Below are 12,050 nucleotides of genomic sequence, written 5' to 3' on the forward strand. Positions count from 1 at the left end.
TTAAATTGAAAAACTGATGCAAACTCAACAAAAATCATTTTTTTTCTCACTTGTCCAATCCACAAAATAAACACATGTAAGTGTAAAGCTAGCCTAAAATGCATGGGTATAGCAATTAACTAGAATGGAATTTAATCTAGTCTTCTAAAAAAAAAGTCCTACTAGCCTGAGCACACCTGGGGATTTACACATATTTGGCTTATCAGTTTACTAGGATCAAAATGCCAGGGAGCGAACATTGAATCCCTGTGAATTGACAAGCTAAGAGTTTTATAATATTGGGTCAACTAAAAATAAAGCTGCATCCACTGTGTATGGGGAATGGATACACAAAGTCTGAGAAAGTGTCTAGGACTAAGGCACTATTGCAATATTACCTCACTATATTTTATGATGATTTGTCATAATTTTATACCAGATCTTACTTAAATTTGGCAAAAAATTCTAAGCAGAATGGACTTTAAAAATCTGATAAACATCCATCAGCAAGCCTTGAGGTCAGTGGTTCCAGACTGTACAATATGGAATCTCCAGCATAGTCTGCATATGTATCACTGGGTTTTAACCATTCAGAAAATGTTGTTATTTTTTTGTTTTCTTCTTTCCATTTTTTTTAAATCCTTTGTCATTTGAGAAGACGAAATTAAGGTCTGCCACTGACTGCAAGCGTAAAAGGGTAGAAAAATGTAAGGCAATGGTACATCACCAAAAAAAATAATAATAGGAAGGCAGTTCTATAGGGAAAATTTCACAGAGAATCTTGTGTGCTTATCTAGAAGACATCAATTATCGTCTTGCTTTAAAGCAGTATCTCTTAGTATTTCTACTCGACCAGACATTCAAATGTCAAAAGATCCATTAAGTAATTACAACTTCTCAGTATCCAGAAAATAGAGAACAAGCCAAAAACACAGCCATTTGTTCTCAGTTGCAGCCAGAACAGGTTTTTTTTCTCTTCTACTATGAAAAGATTGAAGCAGTCAACGCTCCAAAAGAAAGTCTGAATCACAGCTTGTCAGAACGGAAAGTATCCTCTATTGTGGGGTCCGGCAGGACCATTTCAGGGTCACTCAACATACTCAGATTATCCAAGCTCAATGGTCCAATTTTCAGCTCATCATCCAACTGAAATGTATTATCTGTATCAAAGCCCAGCTCGGAAACTCCTGCAACCGCATTACCAATGTCCTTCGATAAGCTGCTGCTTGAGTCATCTAAAAGAGAAAACACCAAGGATGAAGATTGGTTTAGTGATGGGAACTTCATTCACAAGTAATGCAAAGGGAACATTTTATGTGTTTGTTTGATCTCAGCCCGGCAATATTGTGGCTGGCAAACCTGAAAACTGCAATGAAATAAGTACTCATTATATAGACCTGACTTATACATAAGCAATCAGAAAATAATGAAGTTGCCTATACACATTAGATAAAAGTCAGCAGAACTCACTGAATTCAGAAAAAAACCCAATCTCATTTTCATGTCTGCCCCAGAAGGGCTGGGCATGTTAGAATTTAACCTGTCTGATCCTTTGTTCTCCTGGAGATAATCGCTGTCTGAAGCATCTGGGAGTGACAATTCACTATCTGGACGATCCACGTGTATGACCTGCTTAAAGGGGGTTACCCCCAAATACAACTATCCACAGGGTAAAGGCCCTTTTACACCGGCCGATAATCGGCCGGTGCAGCGAGCGCCGATCATCGAGACATTGTTGATCGGCGCTAGTTTGCTCCTGTCACACGGAGCTATGGATGGGGATGAGCAGTCGTGACTCCGATCGCTCGTCCCCATACATTATTATCATGTCGGCAGCGCGTCTTCCATGTTTACACAGGGAGATGTGCTGCAGACAACGATAATATTTAACTTTTTTAAAACGAAGAAACGACCAGCAGATGATCGAGCGTTTGCGCAGTGTAAAACCCCCTTAACCCCTTCAGGACACAGCCTGTTTTGGCCTTCAGGACGCAGCCAATTTTTTCAAATCTGACATGTTTCACTTTATGTGGTAATAACTTCGGAATGCTTTTACCTATCCAAGCGATTCTGTGATTGTTTTCTCGTGACACATTGGACTTTATGTTACTGGCAAAATTTGCTCTATACATTAAGTATTTAATTGTGAAAAACACCAAAATTTAGCGAAAAATTGCAAAAATTAGCATTTTTCTAAATTTATATGTATCTGCTTGTAAGACAGATGGTAATACCACACAAAATTGTTGCTAATTAACATCCCCCACATGTCTACTTTAGATTGGCATTGTTTTTTGAACATCCTTTTATTTTTCTATGACATCACAAGGCATAGAACTTTAGCAGAAATTTCTCACATTTTCATGAAAATTTCAAAAGGCTATTTTTACAGGGGCCAGTTCAGTTGTGAAGTGGATTTTAGGGCCTTATATATTAGAAACCCTCGATAAGTCACCCCATTTTAAAAACTTCACCCCTCAAAGTATTCAAAACAGCATTTAGAAAGTTTCTTAACCCTTTAGATGTTTCACAGGAATTAAGGCAAAGTAGATGTGAAATTTTCAAATTTCTTTTTTTTTTTGCAGAAATTAATTTTTCATCTATTTTTTTTGTAACACAGAAAGTTTTACCAGAGAAACGCAACTCAATATCTAGTGCCCAGATTCTGCAGTTTTTAGAAATACCCCACATGTGGCCCTAGTGCACTTATTGACTGAAGCACAGGCCTCAGAAGCAAAGGAGCACCTAGAGGATTTTGGGGCCTCCTTTTTTATTAGAAAATATTTTAGGCACCATGTCGGGTCTGAAAGGCTCTTGCGGCGCCAAAACAGTGGAAATCCCCCAAAAGTGACCCCATTTCGGAAACTATACCCCTTGAGGAAATTATCTAGGGGTATAGAGAGCATTTTGACCCCGCAGGTTTTTTGGAGAAATTATTGGAAGTAGGCCGTGAAAATGAAAATCTACATTCTTTCAAAGAAAATGTAGGTTTAGCTAATTTTTTCTAATTTCCACAAGGGCTAAAAGGAGAAAATTCACCACTACATTTGTAAAGCAATTTCTCCCGAGTAAAACAGTACCCGACATGTGGTAATAAACGGTTGTTTGGACACACGGCAGGGCTTAGAAGGGAAAGAGCGACATTTGGTTTTTGCAGCTCAAATTTAGCAGGAATGGTTTGCGGAGACCACGTCGCATTTGCAAAGCCCCTAAGGGACCAAAACAGTGAAAACACCAAAAAAGTGACTCCATTTAGGAAATTACACCCCTTGTAGAATCCATCTAGGGGTGTAGTGAGCATTTTGAACCCACAGGGGTTTCATAGATTTTATTAGAATTGGGCAGTGAAGATAAAAAAATAACTTTTTTTCCAATAAGACGTAGCTTTAGCTCAAAATTTTTCATTTTCTCAACAAATAAAGGAATAAAAAAAAAACAACATTTGTAAAGCAACTTCTCTGGAGTACGGCAATACCCCATTTGTGGTCATAAACTGCTGTTTGGGCACACGGCAAGGATCTGAAGAGAAGGAGCGCCATTTGGCTTTTGGAGCACAGATTTTGCTGGATTGGTTTCTTGACACCATGTCACTATTGCAAAGCTCCTAAGGTGTCAGTACAGTGGAAACTCCCCAAAAGTGATTCCATTCACAAAACTACACCCCTTGAGGAATTCATCTAGGGGTGTAGTGAGCATTTTGACCCCACAGGTGTTTCATAGATTTTATTAGAATTGGACAGTGAAAATTAAAAAAAATCCTTTTTCTTCAATAAGACGTAGTTTTAGCTGAAAATGTTTCATTTTCTCAACAAATAAATGAAAAAAAGCACCCCAACACTTGTAAAGCAACTTCTCCTGTATACGGCAATACCACATATTTGGTCATAAACTGCTGTTTGGGCACACAGTAGGGCTCAGAAGGGAAGGAGCGCCATTTGGCTTTTGGAGTACAGATTTTGCTGGATTGGTTTCTGGGCGCTATGTCGCATTTGCAAAGTCCCTGTGGGACCAAAACAGTGGATCCCCCCCAGAAGTGACCCCATTTTGGAAACTACACCCCTCAAGGTATTCACTTAGGGGTGTAGTGAGCATATTAACACCACAGGTGATTGGCAGAAATTGGTGTGCACTCGATGTTGCAGAGTGAAAATGGGATTTTTCTCTATAGATATGCCAATATGTGGCGCCCAGCTTGTGCCACTGGAGACACACATCCCAAAAATTGTTAAAAGGGTTCTCCCGGGTATGGCGATGCCATATATGTGGAAGCAAACTGCTGTTTGGGCACACCGTAGGGTTCAGAAGGGAGGTAGCGCCATTTGGCTTTTGGAGTGTGGATTTTGCTTGTAGTAGTCTTGTATTGAGTCTTACTGGTGTTTCCGTTTATAATGTGGGGGTACATGTAAGCCGGGCGGAGTATATAAGGGGCATAGTCAGGTGGTATAATAATGGGGTAAACAAAAACAATAAAATAATCCATAGATGTGTGTTACGCTGTGACACTATCCTTTCTGCACAGGCCGGTGTCGCACTGATAAATGGCGTCCTTTCTTTTCCCCCTTTTGGATCACACTCCGCACCTTTGCAGTTTGAGGAATTTTGCTGAGAAGTGTTGTCCTGGTATAATACGGGCACCCTCGCTTTCAGCAGATATGTTTGGGCCCTCCCCTTCCTGGTTCCCTAATTTTAGGGGCCTTGATAATTCGCCACTTGAAACAGAAGAAATGTTTCGCTCGGGCCGGCACAACTGCATATTTTTATTTCCTGGCTTATTGGAGCCTTAACTAATTTTATTTTTTCATAGACATAGTGATATGAGGGCTGTTTTTTTTGCGGGACGAGCTGTAGTTATTATTGGTACCAGTTTGGGGTACATGCAACTTTTTGATCACATTTTATCCTTTTTTTTTTGGGCGGCAAGGTGACCAAAAAACAGCAATTCTGACATTATTTTTTTAATTCTTTTTATACAGCGTTCACCACGCGTTATAAATTACACGTTACCTTTATTCTGCGGGTCAGTCCGATTCCGGTGATACCTAATTTATAGAACTTTTTTATGTTTTACAACTTTTTGCACAATAAAATAACCTTTGTAAAGAGAATGGATTTTTTCTGTCGCCAAGTTGTGAGAGCCATAACGGTTTTAATTTTTTCGTTGACGGAGCTGTATGAGGGCTTATTTTTAGCGAGACGAGTTATAGTTTTTATAGGTACCATTTTTGGGTACATGCGACTTTTTGATCACTTTTTATTTTAATTTTTGGAAGACAAAGTGACCAAAAAATAGCAATTATGTCAGTATTTTTTAGTTTGTTTTTTTTACGGCGTTCACTGTGCGGAATAAATAACATAATATTTTTATAGTTAAGGTCGTTACGGTCACAGCGATACCAAATATGTATGGCTTTATTATTTTTTTCAATAATAAATGACTTGATAAAGGAAAAAGGGCGATTGTGTTTTGTGTTATTATTTGAAACTTTTATTGTATTTTTACAACTTTTATTTTTACTTTTTTTACACTTTTTTTTTACGCTTTTCTTTAGTCCCACTAGGGGACTTGAAGGTCCAACTGTTTGTTTGATGTTCTAATACATTGCACTACCCATGTAGTGCAATGTATTAGAACTGTCAGTTGTTCACTGACAGCAAGCCGATCAGGCTCCTCCTCCGGGCGGGGCCTAATCGGCTAACGTAATGGCAGATAGGAAGCCTTTGTTAGGCTTCCATTTGCCATAGCAATCGCCCCCCCGCAACAATCGGCCCCCGCAATCGCGTAGCGGGGTGCCGATGTTGCTATAAGAACTTAAATGCGGCGGTCACTATTGACTGCCGCAATTAAGGGGTTAATCGGTTCGGATCACCGCTGTGATCCGATCCGATGTTTTCCCCCAGTACTAAGGCTGCTAGTAGCAGCCTGTACTGGGAGATGCCGGGCTGCGGGGAGCGTCTGTGTCCTCTGTTAGGAGCACACGTGGATTAACGGGCTGCAGGCACAACGACCAGCTTTGCAACCCGTTAATCTACGTGGGGTGGTCGTGAAGGGGTTAAGCTCTAAAATGGTCCAGGTCTCAATTTTAGCACATATTTACATTAACTATAAACCATAAAACCAGAGCCAGAGGACTGAAGAGGCAAAGAGCAAATATTTATATTAACATTTTACCGTGGCCCATGAACATGTGTTCCATTATAAACTTTATACAATAATTTAGGAATCAGGATTAATCGATAGTCATAGAAAAGTATAATTTAGCATCTGTTACATCCCATTAGGGTAAATCCAGACATGACGTGGATTTAAAAATCTGCAGCCTGCCAAGAATGCCGACTTTTTTTCCATGTCACCTGTGGATGGGGTATTAAAAAAGTAATCTACAGTGCATTGCATTGTAAACTGTCACAGCGGAATACGCACTGAAAATCCGTGACAACTCTAAAACATGTGAATTCACCCTTAAAGCAGATCTATCACCATTAGTATGCTGCCCTAGGTACAGGCAGCATATCACATGGACAGGTCCATTCTCACTAAAAATGTTTGTGTCGTTTGGCTAATAGGAGTGATCATAGAATACCATAGTTATAGTTATGAGCCCAATGTATTAATGAGGAGGGTGCTTCACCCTTGTACATATATTCGTACACAGCAGCCCATCAGAATGTCAAACACGAGGGGGGCAGGGGGAACGCTTTGCTCATGACTACACCGGACTCAGAACTATAACTCCATGGTATTCTTTGATCACTCCTATTGGCCAAAACGGCACAACATTTTTCTTTGATCACTCCGATTAGCCAAGCTGAACAATATTTTTTTATGACGTTTTGGCTAATAGGAGAATGGACCAGTCACTGTAGGGCAGCATATTAACGTGACAGATCTTTTTTAATGTTAGATTAGGGGATTTTAGAAATAGGGCAAAGATCAGTTGATAAGCGAGCAAACACTTTGAAGTGGCCCAAAAAAAACGTTGCTAGTTCGCTGCACATCTTCCTGTGTAAACAGGTAGATATGCAGCCGACATGATGCAAATATATGGGGACAAACAATGATAGTAACAATCGTTTGTCTCCATACCAAACAATTGCTCTGTTTGAAGGGAGCAAACGAGCGCCGATCAAAGAGCTGTATTGTTATTTGGAGCTCGTTTTAAAGGTGGTAAACACTGGCGATATCTGCCCATGTAAAACTACCTTTACATATCTTTTTCTAGCTATGTATATACACAATAAATTAAAAGATAAATAAGAGATATAAGCTAATTTGAACATTGTTAGGCTGACCTGTTAGGATAATGTTTGGAACGCTCCCACCGCAATTGGAATACAAGTAGCTTGTCCTCAGCTGGAAAGGATCTTGAAGATTTCCATGACTCCCTCCAAGTCCCATCATGCTTGCCTGAGAGTACTGGAGGTTCATGTTTGGATCAAAGTAATTATTGTTGGGAAGGGAACTGCTCGGACTCCCATACATGTCATACTGTTCTTGCTGAAAAGAAACCGAAAATATTTAATTCACTCACTGCAAGTGCAGGTATCAGGCGTGTGCTTATATTAAATTTACTATTATTCTATACCACTTAAAAAAGTTGGAAGGAGCAGAAGTAGTATTGCACAGCACCTACTGAAACAGGGCCTTCGATGTAACACATGGGTGCTCAAGTTGGAGAGACACTCTTTGAGACCGGTAAAAGGTAGGTCTGAGTGAGGGACCTAAACCAGACAACCCTTTCAACACATGAGAAAGAAGTAATTCTACTCAGTTTTGAACTCATGCTTATGTACTTGGCTCATGCACAAGGCCGTATCGCTGCTCCATTTTATACGGAGCAGTAAGAGGGCTGCCATGGTCCAAGAGGCCTCTACTGTACCTCCGAATGCCTCCAACTTCACATGGAGGCATACTGATCTTACTGATCTTTTTTCTGTCAAATATGTCCTTACAGGCTCCGTGCAAACTACAATTTTGTGATGATCTAAGTAGCGTCCAAATTATTATCAAGACTGCAGAAAATTGTACAAGTAAGGTTTACATGCAGCCCTTTTTTAATAGAAATATTAGCATGTTATAACACTGATCATGATCTGGTATGGCTAAGCCATTCATACCTATGCTGACAATTAAAAGACTGTGTGGTGATTGGCTTATCCAACAATTAAAAAAGATATAACACATTGGATTCATACCAAGTTGGTTATGATGATTTTTTTTCAATTGAACAAAAAATTATTTACAGAATTTCCCTTATTATCTATAGATACAAATTTGCACACAAAATGATAGTATGTTAACCTGTACATAGTGTATAGTGTATTATATAACGCTCATACTTCTTGTTTATAGCAGTGTTTGGTTCTTTTAAAAATTTGGCTATAAGACGAACATGACAAAACACGTTTTTCAATGCAAACAAACATACATGGTGTACCAAGCCATTCCATGATCAAAGGCCCATTTACACGTAACAATGTATTAAAACCCCATGACGAACATTGAGTGTTTTGAATAATTGCTACTTATGTTTAGATCGACTATAAAGAGTTTGATCTTTTCAGGCAATAAGTTACGATCACTCGAAAACTAACAAATTGTATTTATTGTTATATGTAAATGGCCCTTTAACCCGTTAGTGACCGCCCCATAGTGTTTCTACGTCGGTCACTAACGGGCTTTATTCCGATGCAATAGACTTTTTACGTCACTGCATCGTAATAAATAAACAGAGCGGAGCTGTCAAATCTCCCTGCTCTCAGCTGCCAGAGGTAGCTCAGGGCTGGGGGCATCCCTGCTCGAACGTGTGAGATCGATATTAGTATAGATCTCACCCGTTTAACCTCTCAGATGTGGCGCTCAATAGCGTGCGCCGCATCGGTGTGGTTTTGGAGAGGGAGCTCACTCTCATCCCACAGACACCCGGCGATAAGATTGCTGAGTGTCTGTGCCTCCGATGGCAGCCGGGGGCCTAATAAAGGTCTCCAGGTCTGCCTGTAGTGAATGCCTGCGAGGTCATGCCGGAGGCATGACCTAGCTGATGCCTGTCTGTTTTACACGGACAGGCATAATACACTGCAATACAGAAGTATTGCAGTGTATTATAAATGCGATCGGATAATCGCATAGTGAAGTCCCCTAGTGGGACTAGTAAAAAAGTTTAAAAAAAAGTTTAATAAAAAGTGAAAAAAAAATGAAAAACCCACTTTTCCCCCTTACAAATTGCTTTATTATTAACAAACAAAATAAAGTAAAAAAGTTACACATATTTGGTATCGCCGCGTCTGTAACGACCCCAACTATAAACTTATTACATCATTTAACCCACACGGTGAAAGTCGTAAAAAATAAAATAAAAAACCATGCAAAAATTGCTGTTTTCTTTACATCCAGCCTTAAAAAAAAATTGATAAAAAGTGATCAAAAAGTCGCATCTACTCCAAAATGGTACCGATAAAAACTACAAGCCGTCCCGCAAAAAAAATCCCTCATACAATTGCATCGGCGAAAAAATAAAAACGCTACGGCTCTTCAAATATGGAGACACAAAAACAAATAATTTTGAAAAAAAAAAGCGTTTTTACTGTGTAAAAGTAGTAAAACATACAAAAACTATACAAATTTGGTATCGTTGCAATCACAACAACCCACTGAATAGTTATTGTGTTATTTATACCACACGGTAAACGGCGTCAATTTAGGACGCAAAAAAAGTGGCGAAATTGCGGTTTTATTTCTATTCCCCCCAAAAGAAAAAGTTTATAAAAGTTAATCAATAAATTCTATGTACCCCAAAATAGTGCTATTAAAAATTCCAACTTGTCCCGCAAAAAACAAGACCTTATACAGCTATGTCGATGCAAAAATATAAAGGTTATAGCTCTTTGAATGAGACGATGGAAAAACGTAAAAAATGGCTTGGTCATTAAGGTCTAAAATAGGCTGGTCATTAAGGGGTTAAAGCAAATGTTTGCCTGTATCACAGAAGCAAAGAACGTGTATGTCTGTTGATGTTTATGTTAGTCAGTAATAAAGGATTTTCTTTTAACCTCTTCCCGACATTTGACGCATTCCTACGTCATGGCCGGGTAGGGGGAAGTATGGAGCAGGCTCACGGGCTGTGCCCGCTCCATACAATGCGGGTGTCAGCTGTTATAGCAGACACTTCAAAGTAACGAGCGGGATCCCGCTCGTTTAACCCATTAAATGCTGTGGCCAAAAGCGACCGCGGCATTTAAATCTTTAGAAAGAGGGGGGCGACTCCATCTAACAGCTCATTGCCCCGCCCCCGCGATGTGATCACGGGGTGCAGATGGTTGCTATGGCAGCCTGATGGCCTCAGGGGTTAATAGAAGTCTGTGTGGAAGATGATATACTGCAATACATTAGTATTGCAGTATGCCATGCAAGCGATCGAATCGCTGGTTCAAGTCCCCTAGGGGAACTAATGGAAAAAGTAAAAATTAGTTAAATTTAAAAAAAATTATATTAAAAGTTCAAAAAAAAAACCTTCTCCCATTTTCCCCCTGAAGCATTGTAAAAAAAATAAACAAACATAATTGGTATTACCACGTCTGTAAATGTCTGAACTATTAAAATAGATCATTATTTAACACACGGTGTTTTTTTGGTCACCTCATCGCCCACAAAAAATGGAATAAAAAGTGATCATAACCTCGCATGTACCCCAAAATAGTACCATTAAAAACTACAGCTTATCCCTCAAAAAATATGCCCTCGTACCGCTTAATAAACAGAAAAATAAAAAAGTTATGGCTCTCAGAATTTAGCGACACAAAATAAATTTTATTTTTCACAGTTCGCTTTTTTACTTGTAAAAGTAGTAAAATATAGAAAAAAACTAGATAAATTTGGTATCGCCGTAATCACATTGACCCGCAGAATAATTAATTGCACGGCGAATGCCGTAAAAATGAAGCGCAAAAAACAATGGAGGAATCACAGTTTTTTTCATTTTCTACCCCACAAATTATTTTTTCCCCATTTCCGAATACATTAAATGGTACAATAAATGGTGCCATGAAAAACTACAACTCGTCCCGCAAAAATCAAGCCCTCATAGGACTATATCGAAAAAATAAAAAAAGTTATGGCTTTTGGAAGGTGGGGAAGAAAAAATGAAATTGAAAATCTGAAGAATGGCTGCGGTGGGAAGGGGTTAATGTTACCAGAGATACTGAACTTTGCCTCTTCAAAAAGCAATATTTAATGGAGGATGAACATTAAAAAGACTTTGTAAGAGAATGAGATTTTATTCGTCAAGGTTTTCTAACAATACTCTCATCTGAAGTAGCATTTCAGCCAGTAGGTATAAGAACAACCAGCTTCCTAGACTATACTAGAGACTGCAGCATGTTAAACATGAAATACATATGCAGATAGAATATACAATACTACAACTTACCACCCAAGCAGCGTGCTAGCGTGAAAAGATATAACTAAATAATTAGTGCTCATCAAGCAGTGTCTCAGGAGCCACTTGTGGTTCTCAGGGCCCCACAAGTGGCTCCCCAGCCGTTGGCAGCTGCTATTCTCTATTAGTGGCAGGAGTTCTAAGCATTACTAGGACTTGCAAATAGGGTCAAGACTATATCCCTGGCAGTTAAACACTATGGCATAGTCCATAACACTTGGTCATATCTCTAAGGTGTAAACGTTTCTTTAATTTTATTTTCCTTTAAATCAATAATACAAGCAAATATAAGAAACCTTGTAATATGTCTAATGAGAGAAAAATGCCTCTTTTTCAGTTATCAGACTCCTCTCCCCTTCACCCCTGACTCTTGCATTGAATTTACTGCAAAAATCTGTATTCAGCGAGGCAGGGATGAAGACAGCTCAATGAAGGATCAGGTTACAGCTGCTGCCCATTAGAGTCTATGTAGAGGGAAGGGGGAAAAGCTGGAGGGAGACAGAGGAGAGGGACACAAACAGATTCTGCAGCTTCTAGTAATGGTTTTACTAGAATTCAGCACTGGGATGAGACTATAAAACAGAAGCAGCATGGAAGAGAGTACACAGCAGTAAGGAGAAGTCTAGCTGTGAATCCACC

The 12,050-nt window shown here is 39.3% G+C and overlaps 1 protein-coding gene across 2 annotated transcripts in view; it reads right to left on the bottom strand.

Moving 5' to 3' along the window:
* The window catches only part of CRTC3 (CREB regulated transcription coactivator 3), a 130,486-nt gene continuing 118,436 nt past the window's right edge, over positions 1–12,050 (bottom strand). For both annotated transcript variants that reach the window (XM_075855250.1, XM_075855249.1), the window contains 2 exons: positions 7,270–7,474; positions 1–1,214 (listed from right to left, as the gene is read on the bottom strand). In XM_075855250.1, coding sequence (XP_075711365.1) covers positions 1,006–1,214; positions 7,270–7,474 — 414 coding nt within the window. In that variant the 3' untranslated portion in view covers positions 1–1,005. The remainder of the gene's footprint in view (positions 1,215–7,269; positions 7,475–12,050) is intronic.

Source organism: Rhinoderma darwinii, chromosome 3 (assembly GCF_050947455.1).
Source record: "Rhinoderma darwinii isolate aRhiDar2 chromosome 3, aRhiDar2.hap1, whole genome shotgun sequence".
Classification (NCBI taxonomy): domain Eukaryota; kingdom Metazoa; phylum Chordata; class Amphibia; order Anura; family Rhinodermatidae; genus Rhinoderma; species Rhinoderma darwinii.